General features: G+C 35.1%; 1 protein-coding gene across 15 annotated transcripts in view; it reads left to right on the forward strand.

Moving 5' to 3' along the window:
• The window catches only part of GPHN (gephyrin), a 674,811-nt gene that overhangs the window by 393,398 nt on the left and 266,083 nt on the right, over positions 1 to 15,330 (forward strand). For all 15 annotated transcript variants that reach the window (XM_055362127.2, XM_055362134.2, XM_055362131.2 and 12 more), the window contains one exon: positions 8,925 to 8,991. In XM_055362127.2, the coding sequence (XP_055218102.1) occupies positions 8,925 to 8,991 (67 nt within the window). The remainder of the gene's footprint in view (positions 1 to 8,924; positions 8,992 to 15,330) is intronic.

Consider the following 15,330-nt stretch of genomic DNA (forward strand, 5'->3'; position numbering starts at 1 on the left):
CTTCTAGATATTTAACCAATTTATGTGAAAACTTACATCCACACAAAAATCCACATGCAAATGTTTTTAACAGCCTTATTCGTAATTGCCAAAAGTTGGAATCAACCAAGATTTACTTCAATAGGTAAATGGATAAGCAAATTATGCTGCATCCATACAATGGACTCTTATTCAATAATAAAAGGAAATGAACCATCAAGCAACCAAAAAAGACATCCTTACATGCATATTGCTAAGTAAAAGAAGCCAGTGTGAAAAGAATACATATTATATGGTTCTAACTTTATGACATTGTAGTAAAAGTAAAATTATAAGAACAGTAAAATGATCAGTGGTTGCCCAGAGTTTTTGAAAAGAAAGATATAGGTGAATGGATAAAGCCGAACAGATTTTTTAGAGCAGTAACACTATTTGATATGAAGTAGAAATACGGAAACATGACATTATACATTTGTCAAAACTCATAGAACTTTATCACAAGGAAGGCTTAATATATGCAAATTGCATTTGATGGATCCCAGAAAGCAATGAGGACTCTGCCAAGAGAATTTAAATGCATTACAAAATAAATAAAACAACCTCATGGAAGCGGGTGGAGGGGAAAAGTACTGACCTAAATAACTTTGGATATGAGTGGAGTCTGTAAGACTAAAGGTAAAAGCAACTGCACATAAGCGCTTTAGCTGATAAAGTTGTATCCCATGGAGGTATGGGTTAACAATTCTAATTTTAATATATATGTATACTGGAATTGAACAGTTAATAAATGGATGGCAGGTAGTGAGAGACAGGTTTCTCACTGTCACAGTGGGAAATCACATATGCACAAGCAAGGGGAAGAGGCTAGAATGATCCATGTGATCCTAGGTAATGAATTAGAGTTGGAGACATCAGTATGAATTCATATCTAGCTTTAACATAGATACAAATGGTTACATACAGAAATATGTGTTATATATATATATATGCACACACAGGTTAGTTTACACACGTATTCCTTTGCTTTGTCAGCAGAGAGGGTCTAAAATAAATGACATATCAATATGAAATGATATAATTAATGCTGAAATCTTAGTTTTTATTACCATTTGGCAATAAAAGGAGCCTGGGTTCCTTGGAGAAGTGGCTGATTCTGGGACCAAGGCAGGAAATATACAAGATGAACCTGGTATATCTCGTAGTGCTTAAAAGTAAGGAAGCACTCAAGAGAACAAAGTACAACAAAACACACATTGGCGGGTATATATTAAAGGGGCATAGGAGTCAATTGACATCTCCCGATGACCAAAGATGTAAAAATGTGAGCAACAAAATAAGCAACAAGCAGTATCTTATTATAATCCAAAGTATAAAATAAACATCCATGACTCCATGCTTATACAAATAACTTTTTGCATAAATTAATTCTTGAGGGAGAAGAGACAAATGTCCTGTGCATATGATTTCCAAATAATTTATATAGATGCTCCACCCTCAAGGAAGGGGCACATAACTCCTCACTTCTTAGGCATGGGCTACATACAGTGACTTCCTTCCAAAGAGTACAGAACTGGGGGCGGGTTGGGGAAGAGTAACTTTGCTGTGGGGAGCACCTGACAAATACCTCAGCTAAGAGATCAAGATCAGTATCAACATTCATTGGTCAGATTGATAGCATATACCTGTGATATGATGTAATAAAAATGGCTGTATACCTCTATAGTCTTCTTCCAAAAATCCCATAACCCTAATCTTATCATCAGAAAATATCAGACAGACACCAGAAGTGGGCATTCTGCAAAAAAAAAACTGACCAGCACTTACCAAAGCTATCAAGGTCATCAAAAACAAGGAAAGCCTGAGCATCTATCACTGCCAAGAAAAGCTTAAGGAGACATGACAGCTAAATGTAATTTGGTAATCTGAATGGGATCCTGAAACAGAAAAAGGGTATTAAGTACAAAGTAAGAAGCATGAATAAACTGTGGGCTTTAGTTAATAATAATGTGTCAATATTGGCTCATTAATTGCCACAAAGGTTCCATAATACAAGATGTTAAATGTAGGGGAAACATGGTACAGAGAATATGGGAACTCCGTATACTATCTTCTGCATTTTTCTGTAAATCCAAAACTGTTCTTAAAAATGAAGTAAATTTAATCAAATAATAACGGGATATTCTATACAACTGTCAAGGAGCAAATGATTTCAATATTATTTAAATTGTTCCTGAGTGTAGTAAAACGTAAACATTTCTCAATTCATGTTATGAGTCTGGGATAATCTTATTACAAAACTAGAAAATGATAGTAGAAAAAAGGGAAAATGTAGGTTAATATTCATTGTGAACATGGATGTGAAAACTTCAAAAATAAGATACTAACATATCAAATCTAAAAGTATATTTTTAAAAGATACATCAGGATAAAGATGGATTTATTTCAAGGACACAAAGATGGTTAACTGATTAACATGAATCACTACACCAACAGATTAAGGGAGAAAAGTCATATGACCTTCTCAATTGATGCAGAAAAAGCATTTGATAAAATTCCAAACCTGTTTATGAATAACGACTCTTAGCAAGCAATGATTAGAAGGGAACTTCCTTAATTTGACAAAGCAAATATAGTTAATAATTAGATAATGTTAGTATTCTCTTTAAAGTTAGGAATAAGACAGAGTCCAAGTATACTTCTGTCCAATATTGTACAAAGTAAAAAAAAAAATGATACAAGCATTGAAAAGGACAAGTAATCTCCCATGATTACTACATGGGAATTATTAAAAAATCAGTAGTTTTTTAGAAGTAATGGAAGAGTTCATCAAGTTTGTTGGATAGAAGATCAGGATACATCAGTTGCTGTCCTATAAACCCAAGGTGTATTTTTTAAAGGGACCAAATTTCATATTTACTGTTTATTTCATGATGTAGAGATTGTAACTGTAACACAGCTTCTGAGCATTCCTCATTTCATCAAAATGGATTTAATAAATGTCTAACTGGTGAAGATACTGTATTAGGTGCTATACAATAGATTCTATGCAGAATCAACCCTCTAGAAGTTTATAATTTTGGGGCACCCTGCACTAACAGATGGAAATACACTAACTGCAGAACAGAAATAATAAGCCAATACATATATGAACACTAAAATGTTTAGATTTAAGTTTAAAATTACAAATAAAGAGACAACTTTATCTCAACCTTTTTATTGTGAAAAATTTCAAACATATACCAAATTGAAAGAATTTTACAGTGAATACTTAAGATTCTACTGTTAGCATTTTATTGTAGTTGCTTTATATCTGTCATCTGTTCGGCCAAAAGAAATTAAAAAAGAAAAACACTGACAACATCTAGCATTGTCAGGAGAAGCAGCAACAGTGTGTTGATAGGAATGTAAATTGGTACAAACACTATGGAAAATTACTTTTATACAGTAAAACTGCACATCTGCTTATTCCTGTGACTCATAAAATCTGCTTCTAGCTATTTACCCTAGAACATTAGCTTTCAAATGTTTTTGACCATAAGCCACAGTAAGAAATGTACTTTACATTGTAATTCAGTACCCACATACATGTATATATATGTCTCTATGTATGTGGGTATGCATATATGCATATATATCTACATAAACAATATGCACACACATACATATACAAAAGGCACAAACTTTTCTGAGTCAATATTTATCCTAACTACCAGGAAAGCATTCTGATATTTTCTGTTCTGTTCTTTTTTAAAAAATGCTAGTTATGGCAACTGAAGTCAGTTTACTGCCGTATTAATTGGTCGTGACCTACAATTTGAAGAACACTGTCCTAGAGAAAGCTGTGCACATATGTAATATTGTGCAGCATTGAAAATGAACTATAGCTATGCATATCAGCGTGGAGGAGTTTCACAAACACAGTGTTGAGTGAGAAAACCAAGTTGTATAAGAATATACACAGTATGATTTCATTTGTATATAAATTTCAAAAGCATGCTAAAATGAAAATATATTTAGATAAACATATGTGGAAAAGTTTTTTTAAGTGAATGATTTATATAAGCACCACATAGATGAACCTTGAAAACATGTTAAGTAAAAGAAGCAAGTCACAAAAGGTGACATATTATATGTTTCCCTTTATATGAAATGTCTAGAATAGGCAAGTCTGTATGGACAGAAAATAGCTTAGTGAATGCCTAGGGCTGGGAGTTGCAAGAAAATGTGGAATGACTGCTAATGGGTATGGGATTTTTTTGTGGAGGGTGATGAAAATGTTCTAAAATTGATTACCAGGATGACTGTACAACTCTGAGAATATACTTTAAAAACTATTGAATTGTATCCTTTAAATGGGTAAGTTGTATGGTATATGAATTTTATATTGATAGAGCTGTTTTACAAAAAAGTAAGAATGTTTTAAAATTCAGGATAATAGTTATTTGGAGAAGAAGGGACTTGAGATCAAGGGAAGGCACACAGTACTCTTTGAAAGTATCAGTGATAGTCTATTGCTTCACCTAGGTAGTAGGCACATCAGTGGGATTTTTATTGTTATTGTCTGTTTTATACACGTCATACCTTGTGTATTTAATATTTAACAGAAATTTTAAGAGAAGCAGTATTTTTCATATTCTTCTATTCTCATGCCTGTTGTGATCAAGTTTAACATAGAATATTGAACTTCTAGTGTAAATCTAGATTAGGACCAGTTTTCATCCAAATATGTCCTGTTTTTAAAAATTACTCTTTTTGTATTAAACTTTCAAAAAAATTGGAATAAAAAGGTAACTATCCCATTATATAGTCTGTGGGTCAGAATATTCTTAACTATAACCTGTTCACTTTTCTTCATCACCTTTGCAACCACCCTAATTCACCTGTTACATTTTTCGACATTCTCTTAACTGTATTCCTTGCTTCCTGTCTTGCACCTCTCCAAACAACTTTCTACTTTGCAGCCAGAAATATCTTTTGAAAATACAGATATTAGTATGTTATTTCTCTGCTCAAAATTTTTTAGCAAAATCTCACTCTCCACTGTAGATAAAGACTGAATTCTTTAAGATTACTTTCCAGGGCCTATATAATTTGTCACTGCTGCTTTTTGCATCAGCTTCCACCCACACTTGTTGTTGTTTTTACCACACGTATCAGGTTCTATTGTTAGCTTCTGAGTACTTTGTACATGCCCTGTTCTCTGCCTTGAATGTTCTTCCTTCTCTCTTTACCTCTGTAACACCTACCAGTTCTTCAGGCAGAAGCTTAGATTTTTTCCTTCCTTATAGAAGCCTTCTCTTAACTACCCCTACCCTTCCTTACCTAAGACTAAAATGCCCTTCCTATTGTTCCCAAAGGATTTTTGCTTAATATACATTTACATTTATTTAAAATATGCTTTATATTTTATATACATAAACAAAAACAATGCGCTATGTAACATGCTGAATCAGATACATGAGAGAAAATAAACTAAGAATGAGTCAACTCGTATTTAGTGTTTTTTGTTATCAGACTTTCTTTTCTTTATATCTTCTGTCATCCCCTTTCAGTTCATCTTAGCCTATTATTCCTGAAATAGTGCTTGGTAATATTAGTAATAGCAGAATCCATGTATCATCCCCAATGCCTTAAGAATACATTCTAGCTCTTTACAGTGAATTCATGACTTCTACTGTCTTAATTCTAATGTACTTTTTAAGGAAAGATGGACCAAATATTTATTTAATGCCTATTATGTACTAGATTATACTGTACTTTATATTTCAAAGATTATGTTAACCCTTTTAACAACTCAGGTTATGGAAACTAAGGATTAAAGAAGTTTAGTAATGAAGACAGGATTACACTAATAGTAAATAGTAGTACCAAAACTCAAGCACAGTTTATCACAGCAGTTCTCAAACTTTTCCATGGATGAGAGTCAACTAGAGAACTTGTTAAGATACAGATTACTGGACCCCACCCTCATAGTTTTTTATCCAATATATCAGCAACAGAGAGGAGGGGATAAGGGTGGTATGGGAAATTTTACCTTTCCAACAAATTCCTGTATGATGTATATGTTTCTGGTCCAGAGACCACAAATTGAAAAATACTAATCTATCAGACAGCAACATCTTTCCACTGGTCCTTCTTACCTTATATTACTCCTCTATAAGTAAGCAAGTGGATGCTTGCTGGTGAGAGACAATATACTCAAAATGCACTTGGTGCTTTTTTTAACTCTGTGCTTTTGCATTATTTTTCCCCTCCTCCTAAACTGCCCTTCTTTTTGATTTTTGTTTTGTTTTGTTTTTTTGAGACGAAGTCTTACTACTGTCACCCAGTCTGGAGTGCAATGGCACAATCTCTGCTCATTGCAACCTCCACCTCCCGATTCAAGCGATTCTTCTGCCTCAGGCTCCTGAGTAGCTAGGATTACAGGAACCTGCTACCACACCCGGCTAATTTTTTGTATTTTTAGTAGAGACAGGGTTTCACCATATTGGCCAGGCTGATCTCGAACTCTGACCTTGTGATCCTCCCACCTCGGCTTCCCAAAGTGCTGGGATTACAGGCATGAGCCACCACACTGGCTACTTTTTTTTTAACCTATGGTACTTTATACCAATTTGTATTACTACTATCTTGTGTTGTAGCTGTTTATATGCTTTAATGTTCTACATTTTACAATTATAAACTTCTTAAGCATTTGGGTTGCATTTATTCCATAAGACTTAGTACACATCTTTAGCTATTTGATAAATATTGGAATATGCTAAAACTTTGGTGCTTATAGTTTTTAAATTATTGAATGATATAATGTTTGTAAAAATACTTTATTAATCCTAAGCGTTATATAGAGGAGGAGTACTTTCTTCTTGCAGTGACTCTGGACATTCTATAGATGAAAAAGTATGTCTTAAAATTAATTTTTAAACACTTCAAAGAGATCAGGGAAATGAGAAAGAATACATAAATCTCTGATCTAATGTTTTGACAAAATAAAAAGTAAAAAAAAAATTGATGGGAAATAACAAATGTAATCTCCTGGCTGTATAGAAACCTTTAATTATATCACATATGCATACATACACACACACAGAAAAATAGTGGTCTGGATGTAACTGTTGGTTATGTTAGCACTGCTACTAAGGTGTCAACCTAGAGCAAGTGAAGTATTATTGGAGACATAAAAAGCCTGGATTTGATTACCAAAAATTGGAATAAAAAGAATTAACTAAGTTTTCACTTGCCACTAACCTTCTAATGGAGGGAGTTACAACATTCTTGGAAAATAAAATCCAACACATTTCATAATATGTGATAAAATTGTTACAGTGATGTCAGTAAGGATAAGTTCATGGACATTAATAAACACAAGATGGAATGAACTTACTGTATAAAATTACAAAGATCCCAGAGCTATGTATTAATCAAATTCTTTGTACTCCAAATTATTTTTCCATATTTTGTAGGTAACTATATTTGTCTTTCCTTCATAGAAATATTGGGAGGATAATATGCAGTAATTGTTATGGTAATATTTCTAGTTTTTAGAAGGAAAGGTGCTACAAACTTCCGGATGTAGCTAATACTGTATTCTACGAGGGATTATTGTGCTTTTAGTTAAAATTCTAGATTTATTCAATAAATTGCTAGATTTGCTTACATGAAAATAGAGAACTTAATATTGATGACATTCCAATCATATTACTGGTGATATTATAATCAATTAGCTATCATATTGACAAAAAGCTAAAATGTAGCATTTTAGTTTGGAAAGAAAAACAAAATTCCTAAGTAAACAGGAACATATTAAGAACTATATAATTACCCAGTGCCATTTTGTCACTAAAGTACTTTATCCAATTCTGACTTCCAGAACTAAAACAGATTTTGAAGAAATATCATTAAGATTAAAGGTCAGAAAATAGCCTTAAAGTTTTTAATGGAACAATGAATAGTTTTTCTAGTAAGAAGAAGGCCAGCAGGTGATTCAGTAAACATTTTCAGATATATGGAAAGTTGTAAATAAATGGCAATCTTCTCTTTCAGATTGTAAGTAGGACAAGAAGAAAAAGTAATAAAATATAGGACAGTTTTAGGTTATTTCAGAGAATAAGAGTGGTTAAAGAAAAACTCAGTCAAGACATTTGGGGAAGAGTGTTCTTACATTACTTTAAAAATACTGTAAAATTTTAAAAATAGCATAATCTCTTTGTTTTCAAATTATGAAAATGAGATAATGTTACCAGATCAGAGTAACACAACCAGTCAACGACAGCATAATTCCAGCTCTCATATGAAAATCTAGGCCTTTGCTCCTTGACTCCAGTCTTCCACTGCTTTTCCATTTTTTTATGTTTCTTAACCAGTTAGTTTAAATGTGGCCTGGAAATTGACAATTATCTCTGAAAGTTGTTTCTAGCTTAAAATGCTTGTGATTATCAGTGGGTCTATTAATGAATGAGCTCTCCAACCTCTTCCCTTCTGCCATTCACTTGTGAAAAACCTTGTTTTACTTTAAAACTTATAGACTTCCTGAGAAGCAAGAGCTCAAATCTAAATCTTAAGTGCTTTTTGTGTTAGACTTTTGAACATAAATATCACTAGGCATTTTTAATGCACTATCTCAAACTCTTAAACAATTGTATAAAATATGAAGAAGCTGAAGTTAGACAAAATAGGTAATTAGACTTGGTCAGATTGCTTAAAAGTAGGTAAATTATTCTGATTCCACGTTCAGTACATTTTTTCCAATTTGCCATACTAACCATAATGTAAAAACTTCAACCAGAATGCCTAATTTGTATAGCAAGCAGTGAATGTCTTAAGATAACACTTTTATTCCTAAAACAGTTGTTCACATGTAAAGTAAAATGATTGTTCTTTGTTCTTAATGTATTTAAACCGGGCATTCATTGCAATTTAGTGTTCATCTACTTTCTCTTTTCTTTCAGGCCTGTATGTGGAATCAGAGGGAAAACGCTCATAATTAACCTGCCAGGTAGCAAGAAAGGATCTCAGGTAAATCACCTGGACATATTAATGGTTTAGTGTGAGAGCTTTTGACCAGCCGTGAAAGTTAGCCAGCCAAAAAGTCGGAGCACGCCACAAGACTGCCCTCATGTCTGATACCAATTGCAGGATTCCCAAAGTCACTCTTGGGTTCAGTAATTCAATGGAAAGACATAGAACTCACTAAAAACTGTTACACTTACAGTTATGGTTTATTGTGGGGAAAGGATACAGATTAAAATCAGCCAGGAGAAGAAGTGCATAAGACAACGTCCAGGAATACTACCAAACACAGAGAGCTTCCCTTGTCCTCTCCCTGTAGAGTCATCAATGCTTTACTCTTCTGGCATTCGTGTATGATAATATACTTGTAATATTTCTAATCAGAGAAGCTCACCTGAGTTTTTGATGTCCAGAGTTTTGTTTTTTTTTTGGGGGGGTTTGGTTTTTTTTTGTTTTGTTTTGTTTTGTTTGCGGTTCATTATATTTTGCCCATGTGAATGACCTTTAGTCTTTAGCGCTTCCCAGAGATTGGATTGATAGCATTAGTCTCCAGTACATTCCAGAACTGACACCATGTGGCCAAAAGTCCCCATCATAAGTCATATTGTTAGATTGTGTGGTGGCCAAAGCCATCAGGTAAACAAAGACACTGCTGTCACACATGACATTCTGAACATCTAGAGATCTCCTCCAACTACTTAAGGGCAACTACTTTTACGCTCAGACTCTCTTTGGGTACTGTTAATTCTTTGCTGTACAAGCTACCCCCTGGCCTTTGGCCAAGGCTTTTTTTTATTGTATAGCAACACAGTCATGTTTGTCTGGGCATCTATATTTACTATGGTATTTATGTGACAGACACAGCAGTAGTATCAGTGTGAATATGCCTAAGATTTGGCCAAGGCAGTGTAGGGTATGGATATATTTAGAGAAATAGCTAATCCATCCACTAAAGCCATTACATACATTTTCATAATTTTGTGTTAAGTTACTAATTTCTCACCTTAATCTACCACTATTGATATGTTTGTACAGAACTATATATCATAGAAATTAGCTGATGGTTACCTAAGTGCATTTCTTCCTCAGGCCAGTCATTTTCTATTGATATTATATCCTGAGGAGGCTTTAACTGAATTTCCCAATACACTTAGCCATAACCTAAAAAATAAAAGTCAAAAGATACTGGCACATTCTTAGAGTCCTTCTCAGACATTAACAGACCAGAATGTCTCCCAGAATGATGCTACTCAGGTTTGCAGGCTTGTTGGATTCCAAAAATAAGAGTGGTCTCAGCAACATATGACTTCACTCTTTCAAGCATCTGTTACAGTTGAGCTAAGAAACAATGTCATCTCTTGTTCTGAACCTCTTTGGAGATACCAATGCAGTATTATTTCCCTTACTGCATAACCTATCCATTCATTCCTTTACCCTCAGCTACCATTCTTCCTTCTTTCTATTTATACCCAAACTTTTCCACCTTTTAAAGAGTTGTAAGGTTTGGCCACTGTGCTGATTCAGATTGCCGTTGGTAATACTAGTTTAGCAAGTTCCTCCTGCACAGTCTATTCCTATTCATTTAGAGTAAGATTGTATCCCTTGCCTTCATTTTAGCTAGCATAGATAACAATAACCAAGAGATTGTGTGTTTAGCTTCTTTCTTTATATTTTGCATCTCCTTATGCATCCAGTGAGATAACTTTTTGGGAATTATCTCCATTAACTAATCACAGTACAGAAGCAATTCCATGCTGTGGTTGACACTGTCTTCACTCAGGGATCAAAGGTTCATCATCCCACACCCTCTCTTCACTTCCTAAGCCATGTATTTCAGTGAGTCAGGGTCTTTCTAGAAAATCTTATTTTTGACACCAACTGTAAGGAGTTTTAGCCAACTGCAAAAAATAGCCACCTACAAATGTGGAGTACTCCACAAAATTGCTCATTTCTGACCCTAATTGCAAATTCAGGAGATCCTAAAATGACCTTCAGGTTTAACAATTTACTAGCATTCATGGAACTCACAGAAAGCTGTTATACTCATGATTATTGTTCATTGCAAGGAAAGAATACGGATTAAAGTCAGCCAAGGGAGAAAGTGCATAGGGCAGAGTCTAACAGAAGTAACAAATGAGGAACTTCTGTTGTCCTCTCTCTTTGGAGACGTGGACATGTCACCCTTCTGGCATCAGTCTGTGATACCACACATGGAGTAATGCCAGCTGGGGATGCTCACCTGAGCCTTTGGTATCCAGAGCTTTTATTGGGACTCAAACACTTACTGCCAGTGTGGCTGACCTGTAATCTTTAATCCTAAAGTAGAGAGAAGCAATTGGGGGCCTTCTATGTAGAAAGTGGGGTCAGAAGGCCAAGAAAGGGAGTATGAGTATATATCCAAGTCACTTAGGAACTTTTATGCAGGTGCAAAAAAACTTATGTCAAAGTGGCCACAAGATTGTTTAATAGACAGATGAATGAAAGTCCATGTTTACTGCTAGACACCAAAGCTTTGTGTGAAATCTTGAATTAATGGGGAGAGAGGGAGGGTAGCCTATACCTGTCTGTTCTTTTCCTGATCCCTTTCCCTCATTCCTGAACTGCAGTCTAACATTGTTAGACTGTCTCTGGTGCCCAAAGTCCATGGGCAACAAAGACATTCCTATTAGGCGTGAAATTCCAAGGACCTAGAGATCACTCCCAGAAGCTGAGTGTACAGACCAGACCTCTCCTCGGTCAAGGTTAAATTCTTTACTACACAATCTTTAAAGAGTAAACTGATTGAACCATACAAAGATAGGTCGAAAGATTAAACATCTTTCCCGATATTATGTAACCCTCCAAAAATTTTTAAGATTTTTTTTTTTTTTACATCTTAGATTTTAAGCTATTACTTCAAATGTGAAAGAGAAAGACCTCCACCTCTTCTGCAGCTATAGCTGGCCTTATATTCTGATTTTTAGGTTCTTACCTATTCTTTTTTGGTGATACATTATAGATAATAGTGAGCACCTCAGCAGCAGATTATATTAACTTTATGCAGTGCTCTTTGCAAGCTTATTTTATATTTTGCTTGCTGTACAATGTTACCTAGCTATACTTTATGATGGTAGTTAGAACTTTAGCTCTCTGGACAAAATAATCTGGTTCTCACCTCAGTTGTTAGTTCTACTGCCCTGCTCTAACTAAAAATATGAAACCTCTTTCCTGCCTTTTTTTAAACAACTTCAGTACCAATAAATCTTTATTCATTGTATTTTCCCAAGAAAAGGAGAAGGGATAGGAAAAGAGTCAGCATGTGTGTTAAAAAAATGATTAGAAGATGGGAAAAGAAGTAGACAATACAGCAAAATCAACCATCAAATAAACATACCCCAGTGGTGGGGTCACCGAAGCCCAAACGGGCTCAATCTCCTGCAGTTCAAGAATGAGGGGTCAGGATTAGGAAAATAACAGACAGGTACAGGCTACTCTCCCTCCCCATAAATTCAAGATTTCACACAAAGGTTTGGTGTCTAGCAGTAAACACAGAGTTTCATTTGTCTGTCTCCTATTAAACAATCTTGTGGCCACTTTGACATAAGTTTCTTGCATCTGTGTAAAAGTTCCTGAGTGCCTTGGATATAAATATTCATATTCTTTTACTTAGCCTCCTGAGCCCACTTTCTGCATGGAAGGCCCCCAGTTGCTTCTGTCTACTTTTGGATTAAAGATTAAGTAGATTTGGCCAGGCGCTGGGGCTCAGGTCTGTAATCCCAGCACTTTGGGAGGCCGAGGTGGGCCGATCACAAGGTCAGGAGTTCAAGACCAGCCTGGCCAACATGGTGAAACCCCATGTCTACTAAAAATAAAAAAAAAACTAGCCAGGCGTGGTGGCGGACACCTGTAATCCCAGCTACTCAGGACGCTGAGGCAGAGAATTGCTTGAACCCAGGAGGCGGAGGTTGCAGTGAGACAAGATGGCGCCATTGCACTCCAGCCCGGGCAACAGAGTGAGACTCCGTCTCAAAAAAAAAAAAAAGGGTTAACTAGATTTGACCCATCCAAAATACAGCAGTGTCTTAAGTGTTTGGCATGAATCACATCAAGAAATGGTCTTGACTCAGGAGGTTGGGAACAAGGGATGAAGGGCTCCTAGTTTCTTCAGGATTTTTGCATAAATCATTTAAGAGTTGTAGAAATAACGCAAGAATTAAATGTGTATGTGAGTATGTAGGTTTTCTCTTGGGGAGGGGGGGATGGAAAAGAGGGTAGTATACAAGTTTTTAGAATGTATTTATTTATTTATTTTTAGAGACAGAGTCTCACTGTGTCACCCTGGCTGGAATGCAGTTACACAATCATAGCTCACTGCAGCCTCAAACTCTTGGGCTTCTTTCCTATCTTTCCCGTCTTTCTCATAATGCATCTTTAAACTACCAAGTTGTATATAGAAATTTTACTTTTTTTAAAATGCAGTGCATGCTTTTTTTTTTTTTAGAGAATCTGATTCTGACCATCCATGCCTGTCCTCAGTCTTATTTTTTTTTATTTTTCCATAAGTTATTGGGGTACAGGTGGTATTTGCTTACATGAGTAAGTTCTTTAGTGGTGATTTGTGAGATCCTGGTGCACCCATCACCGAGAGGTATACACTGCACCATATTTGTTGTCTTACCCCTCACCCCCCGCACTCTTTCCCATAAGTCCCCAAAGTTCATTGTGTCATTCCTATGCCTTTGCGTCCTCATAGCTTAGCTCCCACATATCAGTGAAAACATACAATGTTTGGTTTTCCATTTCAGAGTTACTTCACTTAGAATAATAGTCTGTAATCTCATCCAGGTCATTGCAAGTGGTGTTAATTCATTACTTTTTATGGCTGAGTAATATACCATCATATATATATAAAATAGTTTCTTTATCCACTCATTGATTGATGGGCATTTGGGTTGGTTCCATGATTTTGCAATTATGAATTATGCTGCTATAAACATGTGTGTGCAAGTGTCTTTTTTGAATAATGACTTCTTTTCCTCTGGGTAGATACCCAGTAGTGGGATTGCTGGATCAAATAGTAGTTCTACTTTTAGTTCTTTAAGGAATCTCCGCAGTTTTCCTTAGTGGTTTCACTAGTTTTCATTCCCACCAGCAGTGTAGAAGTGTTCCCTGTTTACCACATCCATGCCAACATCTACTGTTTTTTGATTATTTGATTATGGCCATTCGTGCAGGAGTAAGGTATTGTATTGCAGTTTTGATTTGCATTTCCGTGATCATTAGTGATGTTGAACATTTTTTCATATGTTTGTTGGCCATTTATATATCTTATTTTGAGAATTGTCTGTTCATGTCATTAGCCCACTTTTTGATGGGATTGTTTTTTTTTTTTCTTACTGATTTGTTTGAGTTCGTTGTAGATTCTGGATATTAGCCCTTTGTCAGATGAGTAGATTGTGAAGATTACAAAACACTGCTGAAAGAAATCATAGACAACACAAACAAATGTAAACATATCCCATGTTCATGGATTAGTAGAATCAATAATGTGAAAATGACCATACTGCCAAATGGAATTTTCAAATTCTGTGCCATTCCCATCAAAATACCACCATCATTCTTCACAGAGTTAGGAAAAACAATTCTGAAATTCATATGGCACCAAAAAAGAGCCCACATAGCCAAAGCAAGACTAAGCAAAAAGAACAAATCTGGAGGCATCACATTACGTGATTTCAAACTACACTACAAGGCCATAGTCACCAAAACAGCATGGTACTGGTATAAAAATAGGCATATAGATCAATGGAACAGAATAGAAAACCTAGAAATAAAATAAAAAACTTAGAGCCAACTGATCTTCGACAAAGCAAACAAAAACATAAAGTAGGGAAAGGACACCCTTTTCAACAAAGGGTGCTGGGATAATTGGCTAGCCCTATGTAGGAGAATGAAACTTTATCCTCAACTCTCACCTTATACAAAAATCAACTCAAGATGGATTAAGGACTTAAACCTAAGACCTAAAACTATAAAAATTATAGAAGATAACATTGGAAAAACCCTTCTAGACATTGGCTTAGACAAGGATTTCATGACCAAAAACCCAAAAGCAATTGCAATAAAAACAAAGATAAATAGCTGGGACCTAATTTAAACTAAGGAGCTTTTGCATAGCAAAAGGAATAGTCAGCAGAGTGTATGCTTTTTTTTTTGTCACTGTAACTATTTTTATTACATCACAATATTAGGAGTGGTACAGTTCATGACAAAAATATTACAAATTTTAGATCATTTCACAGCACATACTCCTATAAACATTTAAAAGTTAATTTCAATTAAAAGAGTGGTCATTTTTAATGTTTC

This window comes from Gorilla gorilla, chromosome 15 (assembly GCF_029281585.2).
Source record: "Gorilla gorilla gorilla isolate KB3781 chromosome 15, NHGRI_mGorGor1-v2.1_pri, whole genome shotgun sequence".
In the NCBI taxonomy this organism is placed as follows: Eukaryota; Metazoa; Chordata; class Mammalia; order Primates; family Hominidae; genus Gorilla; species Gorilla gorilla.